Source organism: Corapipo altera, unplaced genomic scaffold (assembly GCF_003945725.1).
Source record: "Corapipo altera isolate COAL_440 unplaced genomic scaffold, ASM394572v1 2b, whole genome shotgun sequence".
In the NCBI taxonomy this organism is placed as follows: Eukaryota; Metazoa; Chordata; class Aves; order Passeriformes; family Pipridae; genus Corapipo; species Corapipo altera.
In genome coordinates, this window is record NW_020884874.1 from 10,197,886 (window position 1) to 10,219,615 (window position 21,730).

The following is a 21,730-nucleotide window of genomic DNA, read 5'->3' on the forward strand; positions in this document are numbered from 1 at the left end:
TACAAAGTCCAGGGAAATGGAACCTATTGTACATGTCAGATATTCTGTGCCTTGTAGAAGTCTCCAGGCTGCAACAGCTGTGCTGGATAAACTGCTGAACACCTTGTGCCTTTGGAGAAGTACAATGGCTCCTTAGAGTCTCTTTCACCAGACAGTATATTCAGGTAGAGAAAGTGGATGCATCTAAAGCAAATCTTCAGGTCTAACAGGCCCAAGCAATTCCCTTCCTACACTACAGTTAAGCTGATTTTGGCCAGTTCAGAGCATGATCATGGGATGTTTCCATTTGTCCAGATAGTGTCTACTCTGATATTTACAGGTAACTTTCCAAGGGAGCTGTATTATATTGCTCTACACTGGTGCCACCTTCCCCATTGCATGCTTGTGCATTCAAACATCTACAAACAGAATCTTTTCAGCCCACCTCTGAGATATATTTGTTTTGGCTTTCAGAGGCAGAGAGCATACATATATGCTAGCACCTTTAGTAAAGCTATAATTTTTAGGAAGAGTTTTAAAATATCACTAGACATTCACTAGTGGAATGTGATTTTACTGCTCCTAGTAGCTCAGTCCTTCTTTGACTTGAAGGCTTTGAACAGCATAGAGCATATTTAGGAAAGAAAACTAATAAATTATTATTAAGACTTTCTATTGTCATCCAAAATACTTGGTGCTCACTGCAGTGACTTTAGTTCTAATACATGTCTGTGAGATACAAGATTATCCCATTTTACAGAGAACAAAACTAACGCCTGACATCATGTTAGTGTTGCCATGTTCATTCCTTGCTCAAGCTGAATTTAAGCACTGCAGATACAGCTGGAAAGAAGAGCAAGAGCTCTGATGCTCTTATTGACTTTGACAATTTCCAGACCTGGTGACTGGAGTAAATCTCCCCACATAACCATGCAGGAAAGATCGAGCACAGAAAGAAGCATGGCCCCACTCTTAAGACACCTTCTGGTTCCCTCCAAAAGGCACACTTTTTCTGCACTAAAAATACTGCTTTGCCAAATTGGGATGTTTGAATCCATAGACATCCTAGCTCAAAACCACCCTGAGCAGGCACAAAGTCTATGGCTTATCATGATTGGAAACCATAAACTAAAAAATTATCTTATTTACCTTGGACAGAAATTCAAATCTTGTCATATTTCATTCATCAAAAGGTACTGAGCATGGCAACATGACTTCTACATCTGCTCTTCAGCTCAGGTCATAATTGACTTTCAGTTCATTTAAACATGGATTTTTAAAATCCAGACTTCCAATTGTAGACTGATGGTCATTGACCATTTCTGGCTCCCTGGGGCAAACTAACAGACATTTCAAATTCCCCAGGTCAAAGACAAGTTATTCATAAGCATAGACACAGAGATTTAGTTCTTCTTCAGTCTACTGGGAAACTTAATGGGAACAAAAAGAGCAGTGATAACACTGCACTCCACTCTCCTGACTTTCCTGCCTTTGTGGACCTGCAGGACAAACCTTTCTCCATTTGTTGGCAGAACACACAACCCAGCAGATATACAGTAAACACTGTGTGCAACTGTAGCTCGGTTCCAGCCCATGCCACTGGTGTGCAGCACACTCAGAAGCCCTGGGCCCTTTGCCATCTTACACAGCTACCGTGCACTTAACAGATAACTGAGAAGGTGCTGAACTGCTGGAGGTTAAATTTTGGCTTTAGAATTCAGTATGTGTAGTTTTTAGGAGTGTCTTTTGACTGCATGGGCTTTCAAAAGTCTGTGTGTACATGAGGATGGACAAGGGCTAAGTGGGAGAAAAGGATATACCTACCTTTGCACTGTGGAACCCTGCTGCTGACTGAGCCATGATGGTTGCTGCCTTGGTCCCAGAGGACTGGATGGACTTGCATATTCACTACAGGACCTATGAACTGCACTTACTATGTAGGGTCAGGAGACTGGAAAACCCGTATGCACTTCCCCCTTTTCTGAATGTGTAAAGCAGCTGCTTTGAGGCCATTAGAGACTGAGTTTACCAGACTGGTAGAGTGTTTATTAATTAATGCTTTGTTTGAATGGTCCACATGGACATGCCTTTGAGTTATGGAGACGGAGCCCTGTATATGGTGGGGCATGAACTGCCCGTCTCACGTCTTATCTAGCCAATGTTTCACTCATCTAGGCAGTGTGTGATGCTTCAGTGCACCTCACACTTAGACTTTTCCAGTTCTGTGGGTGAGGAGCTCACTGGTGGTAGCTCTCCAGTTCTTACTGAAAACACTTTGGGACCAAATATTGACAGCTGAGAAACACTGTTAAGTAAGTTTAGGAATGCATTAAAAGTTGGAACTATGCTGTTTTTATCTCTGCCCAGGAGATAGCACATATTTTACAGGTACACATATGATATCTGAGCAGTGTGAGTCAGTAGGTAATCTGTCTTTCTTATTTGGCTTACCTAACCATGGAAGGCTGATTCGCCACACTTCATAACTAGGAGATACCAAAACACTGAACCCAGTACCAGATGCTGCCAATGCTTCTGTATGGTTCCTGATTCCTGTTTTCCAAAAAGTTAGGCCCATCAGAGATAACTGCATTAAAACAGTGCTTGTAATATTATTTGCTGCTTTAAATATTATTTGGCATTGCTTCTGTTCTTCACAGCTTTTATCCTCACCTGTTTGATACATGAACACTACACTGTACAAAATTGCCAGCAATGTGTAATCAATAAATGCAAAGCAAAGCTCTGCATTTTTTCACATAATAGCTGCAAAGGAAGAAGCTTGAGAGGGTGGTCTCTGTCTCTCAACAGCTGAAATTGTTAAGATAACAAATGGCTGTGTTGAAACACTTTGATTCTAATTATTACTCCAACAATTAGATTTGATCTAACTATGGTAGGCCATGTGGAGAAAGGATTTGAGAAAGGCAACCTGGTCTAGTAGGAGGTGTTTTTGCCCGTGGTAGGGAAGGCTGGGACTAGATGGTCCCAGCCAACCCTTAACATTATAGAATTATATGATCTGATGTATCCTATGTGAAGTGTATGACTTGGGGTAGAATTTGTCTAATTAAATTCTCTCTGCTTTGTTTTATTCTGATTTTTTTGAGGCACAAGATAGAAAATATTTCTAGAAGGTGTCCTTGGTCTCTTTATATACAAGTACTTGATGACAGTTCTGATGTTGTCTGTGATTCATATTCCTGCCACTTTTTTACAATTATAACTGTATAGTTGCAAATAATTTATTTATTAATTTCTTCTAGATCTTGTGTCCCCCAAATTTGGATGGATTTGAATTTGCCAAAGGAGATAGAATACTCATATAGATAGAGATTTGTACAGTTACAATTTCCTCAAAAGCATAATGAGTACTTGTAGCAATGAGAGGTTTGCTGCAGACAGTATATTCCAATAGGCCCATTTATATATAGTGAGATATTAATTAAATCCATGGCTCCTCAGTTTGTATTTATAGCACACTCTAGCTTTTATTTATAGGTTACCATTTTGTGTTGTCTATATTATATGTCTCTTTTGTTGGCAACGAGACTTGAATGTTATTTAAACAGTCTTACAGTAAATGCCAACTGGATGAGATGATTGTTCATTGGCCCTTCTTCGGGGAGGCCTCTGTACTTCTCTTGGGCTGTATCTATTAATGGAGCATCTGAATGTTACACTTATGGGTTATGGATCTCCACCTGTCCCCACTGGCTCCCACAGCCATTCTTTTGTTGCCTTGTTCTCTATTCATGCTTGTGTACTCCCTGTTCTGCTTTCCATTTGTTCTCCCACTCCTCCACTTTGACTTTCCCTGCACCTGATTCTAGTCACTCACTTTATTACATACCCTTTACTTCTAATGTACAAACAACTCCACAGCAATAGTTTCATTATATTGTTTGAAATTAACATAAGGAAAATATTCCTTCTCGCTGACCTTATTTCCATGCATGAGCTTCTCTGTCTCTAATTGTGTTCACAGCACTGCTTGGCATTGTGTTGCCTTTCCCATTTTTTCTCTCCATCCTTTCTAAGTGTTAGACCTCACTCTTGTATTTGAGGATAACTTTTATGAGAGACCTGCAATGATTTAATGCTGAAGCATACCAGCTATATGAAAAGGATTAGTCAAAGAGTGTAGCAAAAAAGCATTACATTTCAGTGATAAGATTTCCCATGAAAAGTTGAAACTAACTTTGTAAGAGAGCTTTTAAGATATTTAAGGAAAATCTGTTTTTTTCATAAGAGGAAGGAAACATGAATATGGAAATTTTTTTTTTTGATACAGAAGTTGTTTTTGTTAAAGTATCTTTCATGCCATTTGTTTTCATTAGATACAATGATTAAAGCATTTTTGTCTTCTTGGAAAAACAAATGAAGCGTGTGAGCTCTTACTCAAGGTACAAATAACATTAGTTCTGCTGGTAACTTCCCCTTTAACCTGTCCTGTTCATTTCTCATAATTAACTATATGCATCTTCCTAGATCAGATCTTGGCTTCATAGGAGATTTCTGTGAGTTCTTCCAACCACTGAGTTAAAATATAACTAATTTTTAAAATAAAATGCCCTGATGATGCCTTTTTGCAGAGCTGTCATACTTCACTCTGTTATCACTTCAAGAAATAAATGCATTTTAAATTTCCAGACCTTGAGTAATAGCATATTCAAGATTGCCTTTGTACGTGAACCTATAAATCCCTGTAAAGTGACATTTCAGAGGAATCCTTGTCTTCCTCTGAGTATGAGGCCCTCAGAAGTCCTTAACTGACCTGTTCACCAGACATGCTCTACCATCAAAGTAATCGTAGAGAGACGGACAGCAATCCTGCTCTACACCATACAAGCAAACTCCACAACATACAAGCAAAAGTGGATGTCTGCTCTGCAATTTTAATTCTTCTCTGTTGATTTTTGCTAAGTTTGTCAGAGTTTTGAAGCCTCACAAACTAGAGAATTAAATACAAAGAAGCTTGCTCACCAGCTTCCCCTAGGCCTCCAAGCTCTATTTATAATTTCTATAAGCCTTCATTACCTCTGGTCTACAGTATCAAATTCTTCTGAACTAGAAAGGTCACAATTTAATTGTTATTACTGAAGACATTCATTCAGTGTGTGACATCATAGCTAGACAGTTAATTACCAGTTAATAATTAATTTAATAGGACACTTTGTTAAAGTACTGTCTTTATGCAAAAAGCCACTTTATACAATTTACTGTTTCAAGGCCAGAAACCTTAAAATTACCAATTTGCAATTTCAATTGTATTTTTAAAACTGTAAACATTCCTGGGAGGAACACATTTTTTAGCTTAGTTCTCCAAATCAATGTCCATGATAGTTTTATAATAAGCACCCTGGTGTAGTGCGTTAAATCCCTATATTGTTCTTTTAAATTTCTAGTGTTGTTAACTGTGAAATATTTATTACTTTCACTGTTCCACTGATGTTGTAAATTAGAAATTAACCAGAAGTTGGTGAACAGTTTTAGGCACAATGCTGGTAATCTTTTTTTATCCACTTATCTTGACAAGTAGCTCAGTTCTAATTGCATTTAATGAGACTGCAAACTAAAGCAATTATGTGAATTACACACTAACAAGCTTTCTGTTTTGTTATTTAACTTGCAAATGTAAAATCAAATTCTTTCCTGACTAAATAGTCATTCAGTGGAACCCCCTAATATTTTTGCATATTCTTATTTTTTAAATTAAATTCTACAATGAGATAGGTTCCATGAAAAAGCCTTAGTGAGCATTTGCAATAGATCTGGGAAAATTAAAATAATAATGGGGTATTCTAGGTAAGTGATATGAAATGCTTATTAGAGCTGCAGCAGTGTGTTTTTTGAAGCTCAGCAATATGAACCTTCAAACACTAAAAAGTAATAAAAAAGCAGTGACAGTGTTTGTGAATCTGTAGTCTTTTTCAGTAAATGACTGTTCTGTGCATGAATCTCAATATTGTTCCTTTATGCCTGCATCCCCCAGTGATGCTCCCACCTCAGAACACAGGGCTACGGCTGATCTGGAGCCATGCGCACCATGCCTGGCCAGTCTGCAGCTGTTAAACAATATATCTGATGACTGAATTTAGTCTGGTTTTCCAGCTGTTGTTGTGTTAAGCAACAACTAAACACTATAAGTTCTCCATCATTTATATATAAAGAGGGGTTGAGCTTGCCTCAGAATTTTCAGAAAAAGTTATGGTTGTCTTAAGGGACACAAGCAAGACCCTAACTTAACAACAGTCTCACTTGAAAACTTCACTTGCTGACTTATTCATGACAATTGGGATTATTTATGTATTACCTGAGGAGTTATTAACTCCTCAGCTTCCAAAAGAGAAGTTTATTTTTTATGATAATAAAGGACAGATTATGATGCTGAGGAAACCATCTTCCCAAAGTTTTAGACACAAAGCTCAGGGACTGCTAAAACTAAAACTAGCAAGACTGAAAGTAGTTGCTACAATTCTAGATAAAATCTGACTAGTAGGAAGAGAGAGAAAAAATATTACCTTTATTTCTCCCTATAGCATATTAGATATAGCTAGTAGTCAGAGAGAGAGAGAATATGGCTAATTGCATGTGGGTAGTCCCCAAACCAATAAGCAAAGCAGAGCATGAGCAACAGCAAAAAATGAAAAGGAACCCCTTTCCCAGCCCTGTATTTTCTGGCTCCTTGAACGGGCTTGTGTGTGCCTCCACTACAGTAGTGACAAGACTGATGGTGAGTCCCACAAAAACAAGAAACAGCTGAAAGCCAGATGGCTTTATGTTGAAAAACAACATTATCTATTACCTTGACTAAGTAATTGTATTAAATTTTTAAAAAATTTCCTGTGCTGAAAAAGTTTCCAGACCGTTATCCCTTCCCCAGTTCAAGTGGAAAACAAACTGCCATTCAGCGACAGAGATGGGGTTGGATCCAACATAAACATATCTCAGTTAGGCATTCTCCATAGAACTGCATAGTCATTTTTTCCATATACAGTGGGAAAGACAAAGCCTCTGCTTAAAAGGCATTCTTCTCCAAAAAGGGGGAGGGCTAAAATGTTTTAGCCGTCTGGAAACTGGCTAAGAGATTAATACCAGCCTCTGCACTAATTTACTTATTAGTTCAGGCACCGAGTGAAAAACTTACTTTTCAAGACGCTCACTGCTGGAAATAGAAAATCTGCAGTTGAAAGGGTAGCTAGTTGATTTTCATCTTCCAAGCAAAATGCCAAATTTATTCAATTTACAGGAAAAGGGATAAATCTGCATTGTTTCCTTATTAACCACTCCCCACCCAGTCCCCAAAAAACACTCAAATAAAATGTACATTCTGAGTCACACTTTCTTCTTGAGTCCCTCAGATAAGTGAAACATAATCAGTTGATAAACTCCAGCACTCCCTGACAGATTTTTAGAGAGCGACAAAATTTTTCAAGGATGAGGAAGAAAAGTGGGCTTTAAAGTGGATATGACTGTGCTTATGAGACATTGTTAAAACTGAGAGGGTAAATCTGAAGCTTCCTTTGATTTCCCCTTTGCAGCAATTTCCCCCCTCCTGAATTCTAGTATTTCCTTGTTTGATTTTGCAATTCTCTGAAATGCTGGAATCACAGTAGAGAAAAACAGCGATCTGCTTGACCAATAGCCATAGCATCAATTTAAAAGCCTGTTTAGAATGAAACACAAGCCACTGTGAAAATCTTAAAAGATGAAGAGAAAGAGTCTGCCTCCCAACGGTGGACCAACTATGAACAAGACAGGCAGCCACTGGGGATGGCTGATGGGAAGGTGCTGTTCTCAGGAATGGGGCTTCCCCCTTGACTGTCCCAGCACTCTGTAAGTGTGTGGGAAGGGAGTGAGACTGCTACATAACTTACATTCAGAATGAAGCTGGGCAGAGGCTGTGCTCTGAAAGTAAAGAGGAAAAGTCAGGGTTCGGGAGAAGGGGTAACCTGCCTTGATCTCTCAAAGTCTGGTTTGTTTCATGATAGGTATAGTCTGATAATGAAGAAATTAGTTTCTTGTTGGCTCAAATGGGGGAATAATAGATGCATCAAGAGAAAAATCCAACAATTTTTTTTCTCATACCTCACAGAATTCCATCACCCAAGCCCCTGTTTCCAGCTGATTTAAACATAACTAACCCTATTGAGTTTCTGCAGACAATCCTTGTCATTAACTGGAAGCAGAGAGCCCCAGGAAACCACAAACTTGCAAAAAGCTGAGTAGAGCATGCAATTTCCCTCTGACCTTAAACCATGTCTAGACCTTCAACACCTGTCCACTTCCCTCTGAATGGATCTGTGCCAGGTACTGGTGCTCTGGAGTCCTCGCCAGTCCTCAGTGGGCCAAGCTGTGTTAACCTTTCTGGGGTAGGAAAGATTTCAATAGCCAGAGTAGAGAGGGCTGGGGCATGTTTTGCTCTGTCAGCTCTTTTATTATTATTTTCCTTTTTGGATACTGGATCTGGACAAATGCTTGCTTCTGCAAAGTGCTTTTGAGGAAGGGTCCCTGCAGTCAGGAATGAGGAGAACAGCATAAGGAAGTCATGAATGGCAGGCTCTCTGCGGCTCTCTATGGACTATCATCCAGGCTCAGAGGTGGAAAACCACAGTGGGAGACTGGGAGTGGGAGTAGGACATACTGTCTTTGAGTTAGCCTTGGCAGAAAAGTCTGCTAATCTCTTGCCACTTAGAAGGCCTTTCATAAAACAGTAAAAGGATGCATGGTAGGATACTACACAGCTCAGAAATTATCTGGTTTAGGTGCTAGTTCTGTGTAGCTACTTTTCCACCTGACAGCAGTTGTGAAAGGCTGAATGAGTTAACTTTTATTCATTTTTTTGGACAGACAGAGTCAAATAATGATTATCAGCCTTACAGTTTTAGCTAAAAAGGCTATTTTTACAGAACATATTGGAAGTTGTTTATCCAGGTAGAGACTTTTTATTCAGTAATTATTAAATTATATTTCAAATTGCAAATATGTGTGCCAGTTCTTCTCAGGCTCCATGGCTTCCATATGTCATGACTTAAACAAGAAAATTTTAGTTGCTCTTACAGTCTCCTAAAGTTGGAATAGTAACTTCTGAAATATTTTTCACAGCCCTCTCTCATTCTTTGGTTTTTGAATGCTGGGGGTTTAGCACTGTTTCTTGCTAGTCTGTCATAAAAGAAAAAAAAAAGGAGTTCTAGTATTTATGAAGTATTTATGTCAAGGAAATAACTACATAAAGAATTGCACAATGCAGCTAAACAGGAACGACAAAGCCAGATCATATTTACTGCATTTTAGTCAATCTCTGAGTGCATTGTCAAGTACACACTGTATGTATCCTGACAGATAGGAAAATCTTTGGAATTAGTTTTATGATAAAGAATTAGATTTCAAAAACTGTGGAGTTCTAACACCTTTATATATAATGCTATTCAGCAATTGTTGAATGTTGCATTAGGATGCATAACCCAAACAACCCCAGCTCATGGTGGTGTGTGAAAATGGACTGGGATCAGATCCAAACATTCAAGAGGACCAATTAAAATACAAACCCCAAGGGTGTCTATATTTTGGTGTTTGAAATCTAAGTCCAGAAGCAAGTTGTAAATTATCAGTGGCTGGTTATACATTACTCAGAAACTAGACCTCTTTTATACAGCTCTTGAACACTAGAAGCTCCAATTGTTATCAGTTTAAATCAGGCCAAGTTCTCTTCAGAAAGCAATTCTTTTATTTCTTCCTGGGCGTCCTGGAAAAACTGGACTTTTAATTCCTTCCTTGCTTCCCATGTTATGAATAAGAGTGGGCATGAAATGCCTTTTATTGGTTTTCACAGCCCTGAATAAGCTTTGGGGCACTTTGCTGGTACTTGCCCAAAATTTTGTGGGAACTCAGTGCTGCGGACTTTAAATTGTATTTTCTGGTGCTTTATACGCCTTCTTGAAATGGAGAACATTTCCCACTGTCCATCCGTTCTGTCCTGTGCTTCCATTTGCTTTAGGTTTCTATGATTTAAAAGGTTTGGGGCCTGGCGGTGTTACTCCAAGCAGCTGATTTTCATTAAAGCTTTGATGAGAAACTTAAGCTGGAATCACAAACATCTGCAGTAAAACTTCCTCCCCACTAATAGATGTTTCTCGGAACATAACCTTGTTGTACCAGAAAAAACCAGCAGCTAGAAATCCAAATTGCCCATTATGGGAGGGAGTTAACCTAACATAACCTCGAGGGTCTGAAGTGAGTTAATTTAAAGATCTGCATTTTTAAAGTAGCTTAAAAGAATATAAAGGTTTCTGTCAAGCTAAAAACCTTTTTGGCTCACACCTCAGGATTAGGCCTTCTGCTACTTTTTGTAGTACTAGTTTGTTTTGAACAGACTAATGCCACAAGAAAGGATCAAATTGTGGTTTCTCTCAACAGTTTGCAAGATTTTCTCTTCCCACCTTTATGGGGGAAAGGGGTAAAGATGATTTGATGATAGTTTGAGTCTTAGAGTCTTTGTTAACAAGTGGCTGTGTCTGCTCTCTTTTCAGATATTTAAGTGAGCCATTTTAGAGAGGCAAGTTCGTCACTTGCCCCATGTTGATTAATGCTTATCATTTAGAGAACCAGAAAGCAAGCACCTCAAATACTGTTTCTTGCTTTTGATCAGCAGCTACTGATAGAAATCAAATGGGAAAAAATGATCGTCAAACATGTCATTTTAATGTGCAAGCTCCATTAGATAACTTCTGCTTCTTACTTTCTTTTATAGTAAATGGCTAATTTTGAGTTGACTGTGATAATTGTTTTCTTTAAAGGACTTTTGCCTCTCTGCCTTTCCCCTGAACCAAAACCACTGATGCTGGAAACAGTTTTCCTCTTCCATCCATCCAACAATATCATGCCTTCCTTCACTCTGGGAATTGGCTTCCTGCCCTATCCCAACTACTTAATTTTTTTCTTTACTCTTAAGTCTCTTGATTATCTCATTCTTGCTCTAATTTTTTTCTCTTTTTTTTTTCTTCTTTCTGCTTTGGTTTGCTTCCTTTCCCACTATTTGCTTCAATTCTTTCCATAGAGGACATTTGAGATTATCTTTTTTCAACTTGGCAAGTGTCTCCACAGAATGCTGTGTTCCCTTTCCCTAATCCTTCCCACGCTCATCTCCTATACTGGTCTCTGAACTGTAGTAGTCATTCACATCAGAATGAAATGAGTATTTTACTGGATGCCACCTTACATTCATTTTACATTAAAAAAAGTAACTGTACAATGTGAATCACAGGGAATCATTTGCCATACTCTCCAGTATTTGAAGTCTTGTACCGTTGTTTATTCTCACCTTAGATTCTGTAAGGAACTGTCTTCCTACTGGGGAACAAAATCTACAACTATAGAGTAAAACCCACTATGTCAATGGAATTTACAAATGCAAATGTTGACAGCGGCAGGCTTCAGGTAATGTAGAATCTGCCTCTTACTTTAGAGGCATGTTTTTGATAGTGGGATATAACTGTTCTCACAAGTTACTTCTGGCTTTCAGTTTTACCCCTGTGCCTTACCAAAACGGGAAGTGTCTTACCATCCCCTTTCCTTCTGCTGTGTCCAATCTAGTGAGTGAATGCTGAAACAAACATCTCTGATGTTTGCCACTTGCTTGTTTGCTTTCATTTGATACGTGCAGTTTTAAATGCTATGCTTCCATCTCTGATGAATCTTCCTTGTAAAATATTTTAATCTATCCTTATTTGGCAAAATTAATCTTTGACTTCATGCCACCAACTGCTTTTGTGTTGCAATAATGAGCTGGATTTGGTACTTTGTACCCACTCTTTTCCTCACTGTCTCCCCACAGACATAAGAATTTGCCACTGTAACATGTTCCCAGGCTCTTCTTATTGTCTTTGTTAGCCAAGGCACTTAGTTTTCCTAAATACCACACAAGCAACTGAGTACTTGAGACTGCTTTTCATATTATCTGCCCCTTGATAGACAAACCAACACAAATTAATAACATCTCCAGTGCTTTATTACTTTTGAAATTAAAATTTGTAACTAACTTGTAGTCTCAACCTGGTCACCTTCAGTTTCCAATTGTTGCATATGCTGAGACCTTCATCTGTTAGACTATTAAGCCTATTATTAATTTTTTTTGCCTATGTATGTTCTTACACAATAAGTTCAATTTTTTTCTTAACCTCCCTCTGAGCTAGGCAAATTGGTTTGCAGAGTCTCTCAAATATCTTCCAATTCCTAACACTTGTAATCCTTGTCATGATACTTTTCTGAATAATTTTCATCAATTTATAAGAATTTTCATTGAAACAAGAGGCAGAGAGGTAGATATCTTATTTCATGGTGGTCACTAACAGTGCTCCTTAGGTAGGTTACACAACATTTTATTGTGTAAAATCTAGTCCAGTTAACTTAAACATCTACACTTTATGCCCTGGAATTTTAGCTGATTAATAAAGCTGTCCTGAAGCAAGAATCCAACAAAGTCCTTATGGAAGAAAAGGCTCCTTTGAGGGTCTCCTGGGAAGACCACTAGGAATTAGAGGCTTAAAAAACCTAGTATCTCCACTACTGTATGGGAAATTTGGGTTTATACTTGAAGACAGTCCATGATTCTGATTGAAACATCTAGGAACAGTTTATGTGCCTGATTTGGTTAGGTGTACTGGATTGCATAATTATTAAAAACCAGGGCACCAAGGTAGTAGATGTTGCCTGAAGTCCAGCTCAAACCTATGGTCCACTCTATGCACAGGTACAGCATTATAACATAGCCTTGAAAATGTAGTTAGTTCTCTTCTCTCTGCTTTTAAGAGGTTCTCATTCAAATCCAAGAAAAAAAAACAAACCAAAAAAAAAGAAAAGGAAAGGCTCCACATCAATATTAATTATGATTTTTTAAACCACTTCTCCCAGTTCCTCTCAGTTTAGGGTTGCCAAACATGGGAAAGGAAGACGAGTGCAAAGCTGAGAAATATTCACTATTATGTATTTACAATAATTGGAATCTCCTGTTCTTCTATAGGTTCCTAAGATCAAACTCTTAGTGGGATTTCAGCTTAGAAACTGCCACTGATGTGTTTCATGTTGCAGCTGAATTATACCACAGACCACAATGAAGCCCCATCCATTATAGCTCTGCCTTATGAAACTGCCCCCTTTGTATAATTTGGCACTATTTGATGTGACTAACAGCGTCTGTCTGCTCGGGAGAGCTGTAGGCCTGAGTCAATATTTAGACGAAGGAGCTGAATCAAACCATGCCGTGTAAGGGAGTTTACTCTGCGGTTCACTGTTAGCTGTGGGTTAAGAACTCAGGCTTCCAAAGAGGCTAAGTCAAACCTGCTGGGAAAACCCCTGTTCCCAAGGCTGAGGGAGGGGAGGTGACCTGTGGGAGAGAGAAGCTCCCTGAGGACCAAAAGAAATGTTCCTTCCTTGGGTGAGGGACAACCAGACCATCACTCTCTGGCCCCTACATCAACCTCCAGGCTTAGACCCTGTTCCCCAGATCCTATTAACAACCACATGCATGGATTAATGGATAAGAACATTCTCACTGTTACAGAGCCATCAATCCTATCCCAAAAGAACATACTACTGGGCAGCCTTGGAAATTGCCATGGGGGTGGGTCCTGAAATCTTCAGCTACCAAAGGGTCCTGAAATCCTTGCTCCTTTCTCATGAAAACACAGCATCCTGCAGGCAAGAGCCTTGACATGACTGTATCAGGCACAGTCATCCAGTTGTAACATGGGATCCAGAGTCTAAATGCTGCCATTGCAGGAGCTGAAGTAAACTGCCAGGGTAAACACCAGTTATTGAGTCTATTAGGCTGGACTGAACAAACAAAACTTTGGGGAGGATTGAAATGTTCCCAAGGTAAAGTCCGATATATTTAAGTGAAGCAATGTGAATAATGTCTTTGGTAAAACCATACTACACAATCATATCAAGAAAGACTAACAACCACTTATGCCCCTTATCCTGCGAAAAACAGCTATAAAGCCCATCCAGCTCTTGAATCAGGTTGATTGTGACTTTCCATGTTGTAAGCAACAGGTGGCAATGCAGCTTCCCAGGGCTGATCTCAGGTCAGAGGGAAGATCTATACATCTCACGTTGTGGAGCATGTCCAAGAACTGGGTTGGCTCCTCATGCTGAGCAAAGAAGAGTTTAACCTCCAGTTTTCTCACACAGGTCATGTTTTGTGTGGAGTTGCTGGCAGGGTAGGCAGGCATTTCCTGAGTATGTCCAGCTGCTTGGAGCAGGGAAATGAGCTCTGCCCAGCCCTGCAGCAATCCTGGCTATCTGAAGGGCTTATGAACTTATTTCCATGGCTGTGAATTCTGGCAAGTGAAGTGGAGGTGGAAAATTAACCATGTGATATCGGAGATTGTGATCTTGATATTGTCACAGTGACACAGCTGTGCTAATCTCACCTCATTTTTGGATGTTACGCTAGAAGAACTACTCTTTCCCTTCCCATGACCTTATGGAACTCAATTGGCCTCCTACTTTGAATCTTCCACGCATGACATATTACTGTGTCGTGTCCCCCATTCCACCCTCCCTCCCCCTCAGGGCATGCTGGAGTAATTATTGTTTCCTGATGTTGTATTTTTGAGTAGTTCATTCCCAATGCAGCCTTGCTAGAATGAGCAGTATCAATCAATTTCAAAACACAAGGGTTGCAGGAAAATTTTCCATCATCAAATTGCTTCTCAGATCTAATTCCATTTGTCACTAATCCCAACCTCACACTTTCTGGAAATCTCTGCAGGTGTGTTCTCTTCAGGTAGTTTCCTAGATGCATTTGATTTATCATCTACTGCTGTCACCGCAAAAACAAACTTCAGATTTTGAAGGCAAATGGCATTCAGAGGCAAAAGCACATGCTTCTACAGTACAGAGTTTACCATCAAAAGACAGACTCTTTCAGGAAATTGAAGTGGTTTACAATTGCAGGAATTACAACAAGACAAGCAGAAAAGTCTTGTGACAATTAACTCTTGTAAAATAACTGTTTGGACAGGCCTGTTTAGTTATGTTGGCTGGAAAGTCAGAGACAAGCTAAGTAAGCTTCACTGCAAAGTACAGCAGCTATCTGCTCACAGCAGGCAAGGCATGTGTAACATTTTGAAGTCTGAACTGTATCTCTCCAGTCCCGAAATGCAACATCTCAGACACCCCCCCCATACCCGCCCCCCCAACCCCCCCGCCCCAAACCCTCCTGTATCGCTTTAAGGCTCGAATGATTAAGCTAACGTTAACCAGATGGGAGCTTTGATACAGACAGATGAAAGCATAAAAGTGCAGACACTAGAGAGAGAAGGGAGTTACTGTACCTCAGCAAAAGTCACCCAACTTCCAGTAGCTACTGCCTGCTGCTGCCCTCTGATAACAGTGGCTTCTTGCGTGCTGACCGCTGAGCTACCTTCAATGTCAAACTGCAAAATGCTTCCCTCACTCGAGGCTGTGCTGGAGGACAAGCATCTCAAAAACAATAATATAGGAGAAACGAGGGGCCAGACGGAGATCAAAGCCATTTCCTCCCCTTACATCCAGCAGTGGTCTTCTAGCGTCTCAGTAATTGTTTACCCTCTTCTGCAATCAGCCCCCCTTGGCTTAGTGATGCCTCAGTTATTTTAACTTTCTTTCAGCATTCAGTTTCCAGATGTGGCACTTCAAGGCAGTCTAACCAGATCCCGATTTAAAAGAGGGGAAAAAAAAAAGAAAAAAAAAGGAAAAGAAGGGGAAAAAAAGAAAAAAAAAAGGAAAAGAAGGGAAGAAAAACGCTTTTGCTGCCTCCCTCGTTCACTTTCCGTGCCTGTGGCTCCTCTTTTTCCCCAGAGGCTCCAGCACAATAACATACAGATGGGCAGTGCTTAAGCAGAGAGTGTCAAACAGAGATTGTATTCCAGGAAAGCACCGCTGGCTCCCCAGCCACCTTATCTCCCCCTGTCAGGATACAGACTGACGCTCTGTTCAGTGCTCTGGCTTCCTTCATATGTTCACATCATTCCCTTTTTTACCTTTCGTGTTGAGACCCTCCCACTCAAACTTTGCCGTTCAGAAAGTGAGGTCACTCTTTCCTCCCCCTCTACACTTCCCTCCTACAATTCTATCCGACCTCTCCACACAGAGCATTGACTCTCGTGACTGTTTATTTTTTAACATTCCCAGTTTCAGGGGAAGGCAGAAAGGTGCCAGATTTATTAAAAAACCTAGCTAGACCAACCTTTCCTTGTGGCATGGGGGAGGGGAGGTTGTGGGCGGGAGGAGGAGGAGGAAGAGGAGGAGGAGGAGGAGGAGGGAGACAGCCTGGCTGTGTCATGGGCTAAGAGGTCTAAGTGGTTTCTCTAACCAGAGAAACCATTCAGTTCTTTCCATCAAGCCCACCTCTCAGCTTCTCGTTGGCTTGTGAAAAAGAATATCGTTCACTGCGATTTTGGAAAATGACTTCATTCCTCAGACTCATGAACTTTTATTTACAAAGAGTATCTTGTATTCCTTTTTCAAGAGATGCTTTGTGAGGCCCTGGTAACAAGGCTTCCAGTGTGTATATGAAAGTGAGCTGAATATGTTGCCCACAGCTCACTTAATTTTATGGCTACAATCTCAAAAAGACAAGACAGTAACCCTTGCTAGGTTTTGGGATGAAGTCAGGGAATAATTATACTAATGTGCACCACTCCAGACAAGGGGGCAGCAGGCTGTCCCTCAGAGGTCCTGTGTGCAGGGGGTGGTAGCACCCTTGGCCTGTCAGGCTTCATTCTTAAATCGTCATGGAAATCAGCTTCATTCTGAGAGTGGATTCCTTCTTTTTCCCCTTTCTCCATCAGTTTATTTCTGATTGAAGGTATTATCAACTAAAGAAGCAGCCCATCGAGAATTAAGGGTAAAATTAAGTGTTTTGGTGATCTGTTAACTTCCATATACCTGTAGGTACAATTTTGGGCCCATGAATTTTTTACAGAGGGATGTAAAGAAGTTCACCATGAATAAACTCTGCCTGATTCAGAAACAGTGTAGTTGAACAAGCAAGACCACTCAAGCTCGTGGGACAAAGTATTACCCCGGCAAAGAAGAAAATGGTGTGAAACACAAGGCTCTCAGGTTTGGGACCAAGGTCTGTGGGAGGAAATAAAAGATATTAAGGGTAGTTGCGAGTCATTCTATCCTGAGAGGAATAGAAACGTCTCTTGGTTAGTTGAACCTGATGTGGTGGCAAGAACACTGTCCTCCAGGAGCCTGAGGGTGAGACATCATTGAGAGCTGCCAGGACTTTTCTAATTCTTTCTGATAATGGTAGTCATGGGAATGGCCTGTAACAGGTCTGAAGGCTCAGGAAGTATGAGACCAGGGAGGGCCCAGGCAGGGACTCTATGAGCCTCTGATTAGGCCTCCTGCTACAGTGACAAGCTTGAGGTGTAAAGATAACATTAAAGCAGGGGCACAAAAGAGGACAAAACATCTTGACAATAAGTGACAGAATCACAATTCCCATGGTGGCAATGGAGATTTTTAACCACCCAGTGACTTGTGTGGCAAATTACTGGAATATGCGTGAGACAATTTTTTGAATACTCTTTTTTGGAAAAAGGAACCTCTACTCGAACTTCGCCATCTTCTGCAGGCATTTGGCAGCAGGCTGGCCAGCTTGGTGAGGCAGGCTTTTAACCGAAGGACTCAGGGGGTGGCATCCAAAGTGGCAATGCTCACAGCATTGCATCCATCCAGGGAATAAGCTAGGCCAGTCGCAGCAGCAGCAAATGTTCCTTAGTTGCCTCTTAAGATGAGAACCAGAAGGCCAACCACCTGAAGGGTGTGTATGGCTATAGTGGATCCTCTTGCACTCCTCCTGGGAAACATGCATGCTCAATTACCCCTCTGAAATGCCTGTACACCAACACATGCAGTGTGGGAAATAGACAGGAGGAATTAGAGATCGGTGTGCATTCATGGGGCCATGATCTCACTGCAGTTACAGAGATGTGGTGGGATAGCACGCATGACTGGAGTGCTGTCATGGATGTCCATGTGTTTTTAAGAAAGACAGGCCAGTAAGGTGAGGTGGTGGAATTACTCTTTATGTGAGAGAGCAAATCGAATGGATGGAGCTCTGCCTTGGGGTGGATGAAGAACTAATTAAGAGCTTAGGGGTAAGAATTAGGGACAGGCTAACATGGGTGACACTGTTGTGGGTGTTTACTACAGACCACCGGGTCAGGAAGAGGAAGTAGACGAGGCCTTCTACAGCCAGCCAGAAGTAGCCTCACGATCACAGGCACTCATTGGGGACTTCAACCACCTTGCTTTCTGCTGGAAAGACAGCACAGCTGGGCACACACAGAGGTTCTTGCACAGCACTGATGATAACCTTTTGACACTGGTGGTGGAGCAGCCAATGAGGAGAGGTGTGCTGACAGACCTTGTACTGACAAACAAGGAAGAGATGGTTGGGGATGTGAAGTTGTTTGGGGGCAGCCTTGGCAGCAGTGACCATGAGAAGGTGGAGTTCAGGATCCTGTGTGGAGGAAGCAGGGCAATAAGTAGGATTACAACCCTGGAGTTCAGGAGAGCTAACTCTGGCCTCTTCAAAGATCTACTTGGAGGAACCCCATGTGTTAGGACTGTAGAAGGTAGGAGGGTCCAAGAGAGCTGGTTAATATTTAAACATTACTTTCCCTAAGCTCAAGATCAGTGCAACTCTTTGAAGAAGAAATCAAGCAAAGGGGGCAGAAGACCTGCATGGATGAGCAAGGAGCTTCTGGAAAAACTCAAATGAGTAAGGAAGTTTATGGAATGTGGAAAAAGGGACAGGCCACTTGGGAAGAATATAGAAACATTATCAGAGTATGCATGGATGCGAAGAGGAAGGTTAAGGTCCATTTGGAATTAAATCTGGCAAGAGATATCAAGAAGGGCTTCTTCTAGTACATCAGTAGCAGAGGGAAGGCCAGGGAAAATGTGGGCCCTCTGCTGAATGGGGGGGATACCCTGGTGATAAGCATATGGAGAAGGGAGAGTTACTGAATGGCTTTTGTACTTCAGTCTTTACTGCTGAGACCAGTCCTCAGGAATCCCAGAACTTGGAGGCAAGAGAGAAAGTCTGGAGAAAAGAACTTTCTCTTTGTCAAGGAGGATCGTGTTAGAGACCATTTAGGCAAACTTGACACCCACAAATCCATGAGGCCTAATGGGATGCACCCACAGGTGCTAGAGGAGCTGGCAGATGTTATTGCTAAGCCATTTTGTATATTCTTTGAAAAGTCATGGAGAACAGGAGAGGTGTCTGAGGAGTGGAGGAAAGCCAATGTTACTCCAGTCCTCAAAAGGGCAAGAAGGAGGGCCCAGAAAACTACAGGCCAGTCAGCCTCATATCCATCCCTGAAAAAGTGATGAAACAACTCCACAGAAGGTTATTAGGAGTAGTCATCATGGATTCACCAAGGGGAAATTAATCTCATAACCTTTTATGATGAGGTTGGGTAGATGAGGGAAGAACAATGGATGTTGTCTACTTTGATTTCAACAAGGCTTTTGACACTATCTCCCATAACATAATGACTTTGAAGAATTCAGGGTGTACATGTTTTTACAATTGGCCTTAAGTAAGTAATTGTATTGGAAACCTATAATAGCATTTGGAGGGCAGCACCTGTAGGGTATCCTAAGCCGGTCCAGCTGGCCTGGTAACAGATGGAAACAGCCCACAGTGCCACAAAACACGGCTCCACTGATCAAACAGATGTTAGAAAGGACAGTAGCTGCTGGAGCAGGAGATACTGGAGGAGAGAAAGAGAGATGAGGGTGCACCAGGAATACACAAAAGGAAATATATGAGGATCCAAAAAGAGGATTCATGAAGAGAAATGTGAAGAGATACATTTTGAAAAATGTAAAGGAGGAGATGTGGTAGGGAACATTGCTGGGGAGATGGCTCGTGATGAAGGTATCTCACCTAGTAGGTCATTAATAATGCAAAACCCCTGAAACACATTTACAGAAAACAGAAAATACCATTCTTGAAATGGGCAAAAGTTACCAAGTGAAAACAACATTGTTACCCATAACATTTTTTTGTGTAAACAACAAAGATATTCATATCCCTGTAAAAGAGTTCACCATGCTAATTTACAGCCCTTTGAGAGAGGAAATATTGTAATTACTCCTTAGATCAAAGTCCTAAAAGGAGGAATATGTCTGCTTTGTGTCTTTGGAAAACCCCAGACTGGCCCAAGGCCTTAGAAATCTAAAAAAATCTCATGCTATGATTCTATATAACAAAGGAAATACAGATAACTTCAAATGGTAGAATTATTAAATAATGAATAATTTATTCTAAAGAAAAAGGAAAATAGAATAACTCAAGAAAAACACAGTTCATTACAGCTCACTAGATCTAAATTTCTCTGCAAATGTATTAGTCCCATAACAGGAAAATTATAACCAAAATATTCTAAGCGGAAAATATAATATATATATTAATTTCTCTAAATATCACTGTTCAGTGGGACTGCTTGTTAAGAAAAACCTGCTTACAAGAGCAGTTTCCTGCATTTAATTTAAAAAATTTTCAAATATTGCATTCCTTTTAAAAAACTGCAGATTTGTGTAAAATTTTTGAAAAATTAAAATGATGCATAGGGTGCTTACAAATTTATGCTAGGATGGATGTCCAGTTTCTTTATCTTTGGCAGAGACGATGTGACTGTGTTATGTAAGTAGTCTGAGATTTGGAACAGGAGTTCTTCAATATGGCAGGGTACAGAAACAGGAGTTTCTCCTTCTGTTCTCACTGTATCATTTTTTCTTTTTGCAAATTTCTTCCCCAATCTTTAACATTTGGTTTTGATTCACTGTGATAGACAGTAGGACTGGTGAAAGACAAAAGTAAAAATCCAATGGAATGCTTATTACAAATAATATATTCCAAATTAACCAATCTCAGGCTGTTGTGTGTGGGCCACTGGTGGTTTGTCAGTTCCCAGCAGGACATCTGCAAACAGCCTGTGGAGTTCTAGTGCCAAATATTACCAGTGAAACATTTGACAATGTTGCATGGCGGTGCAATGGAAATGTTGACAGTCGACTGATGTTTGCGATCCAAAATGTGTTCAAAGGACCTTTGTAAAGGTTAGAAAATGTTGGAAGCATATCTATATGTCATCAAATGAATTAGCTGTCTACATTCTGTACTAGAAACCTATCACGATCAAGGTGTATTAAGCAATAATTTGTCTGTTACGGTTTGTGCCAGAGAGAGATGCTAATAAAATTAGTTATGCAAATGAAACATCACTTTTGTTAACTTATTTCCCATGTTTTAGATTACATCATACTAGGAAAAGTCTGAGTTTGCAGATAGAAGATAGAATTTATTCTGTAGGGTTCAAGGATGACATACCATCAGACTTCAATTTGTAGATCTGGTGCAAGGAGACATACGCATGTTCTTTGCTTCTTCACCGTACTGGTTAAGGGCATAATCTGTTTATTTTCCCTCGTGGCAAAACTTCAAAGCCAGCAGCTCTCATCCCTCATGGTATTAGTTACCAGCAACACTGAGATCTGGCTCATTCCAGCCTTGTTTAATGAGAAAAGATGTCTGAAGGTTTCCACCTCCAGACTGCAACAGGAAAACAGCTGCCTGACTTTCTTTCTAAAAACGTTGTCCTTGGGAACTGTATGAACCTTGTAAAAGTAGTAATGAAGCACAACACATGAAACACTGAATAACTTACTTGAAAAA

At 40.4% G+C, this 21,730-nt stretch overlaps 1 protein-coding gene across 2 annotated transcripts in view; it reads right to left on the reverse strand.

Moving 5' to 3' along the window:
* The window catches only part of LAMA4 (laminin subunit alpha 4), a 103,481-nt gene extending 87,498 nt beyond the window's left edge, over positions 1–15,983 (reverse strand). For both annotated transcript variants that reach the window (XM_027631697.1, XM_027631689.1), the window contains exon 1: positions 15,321–15,983. In XM_027631697.1, the coding sequence (XP_027487498.1) occupies positions 15,321–15,521 (201 nt within the window). In that variant the 5' untranslated portion in view covers positions 15,522–15,983. The remainder of the gene's footprint in view (positions 1–15,320) is intronic.
* Positions 15,984–21,730: the final 5,747 nt, after the last annotated feature.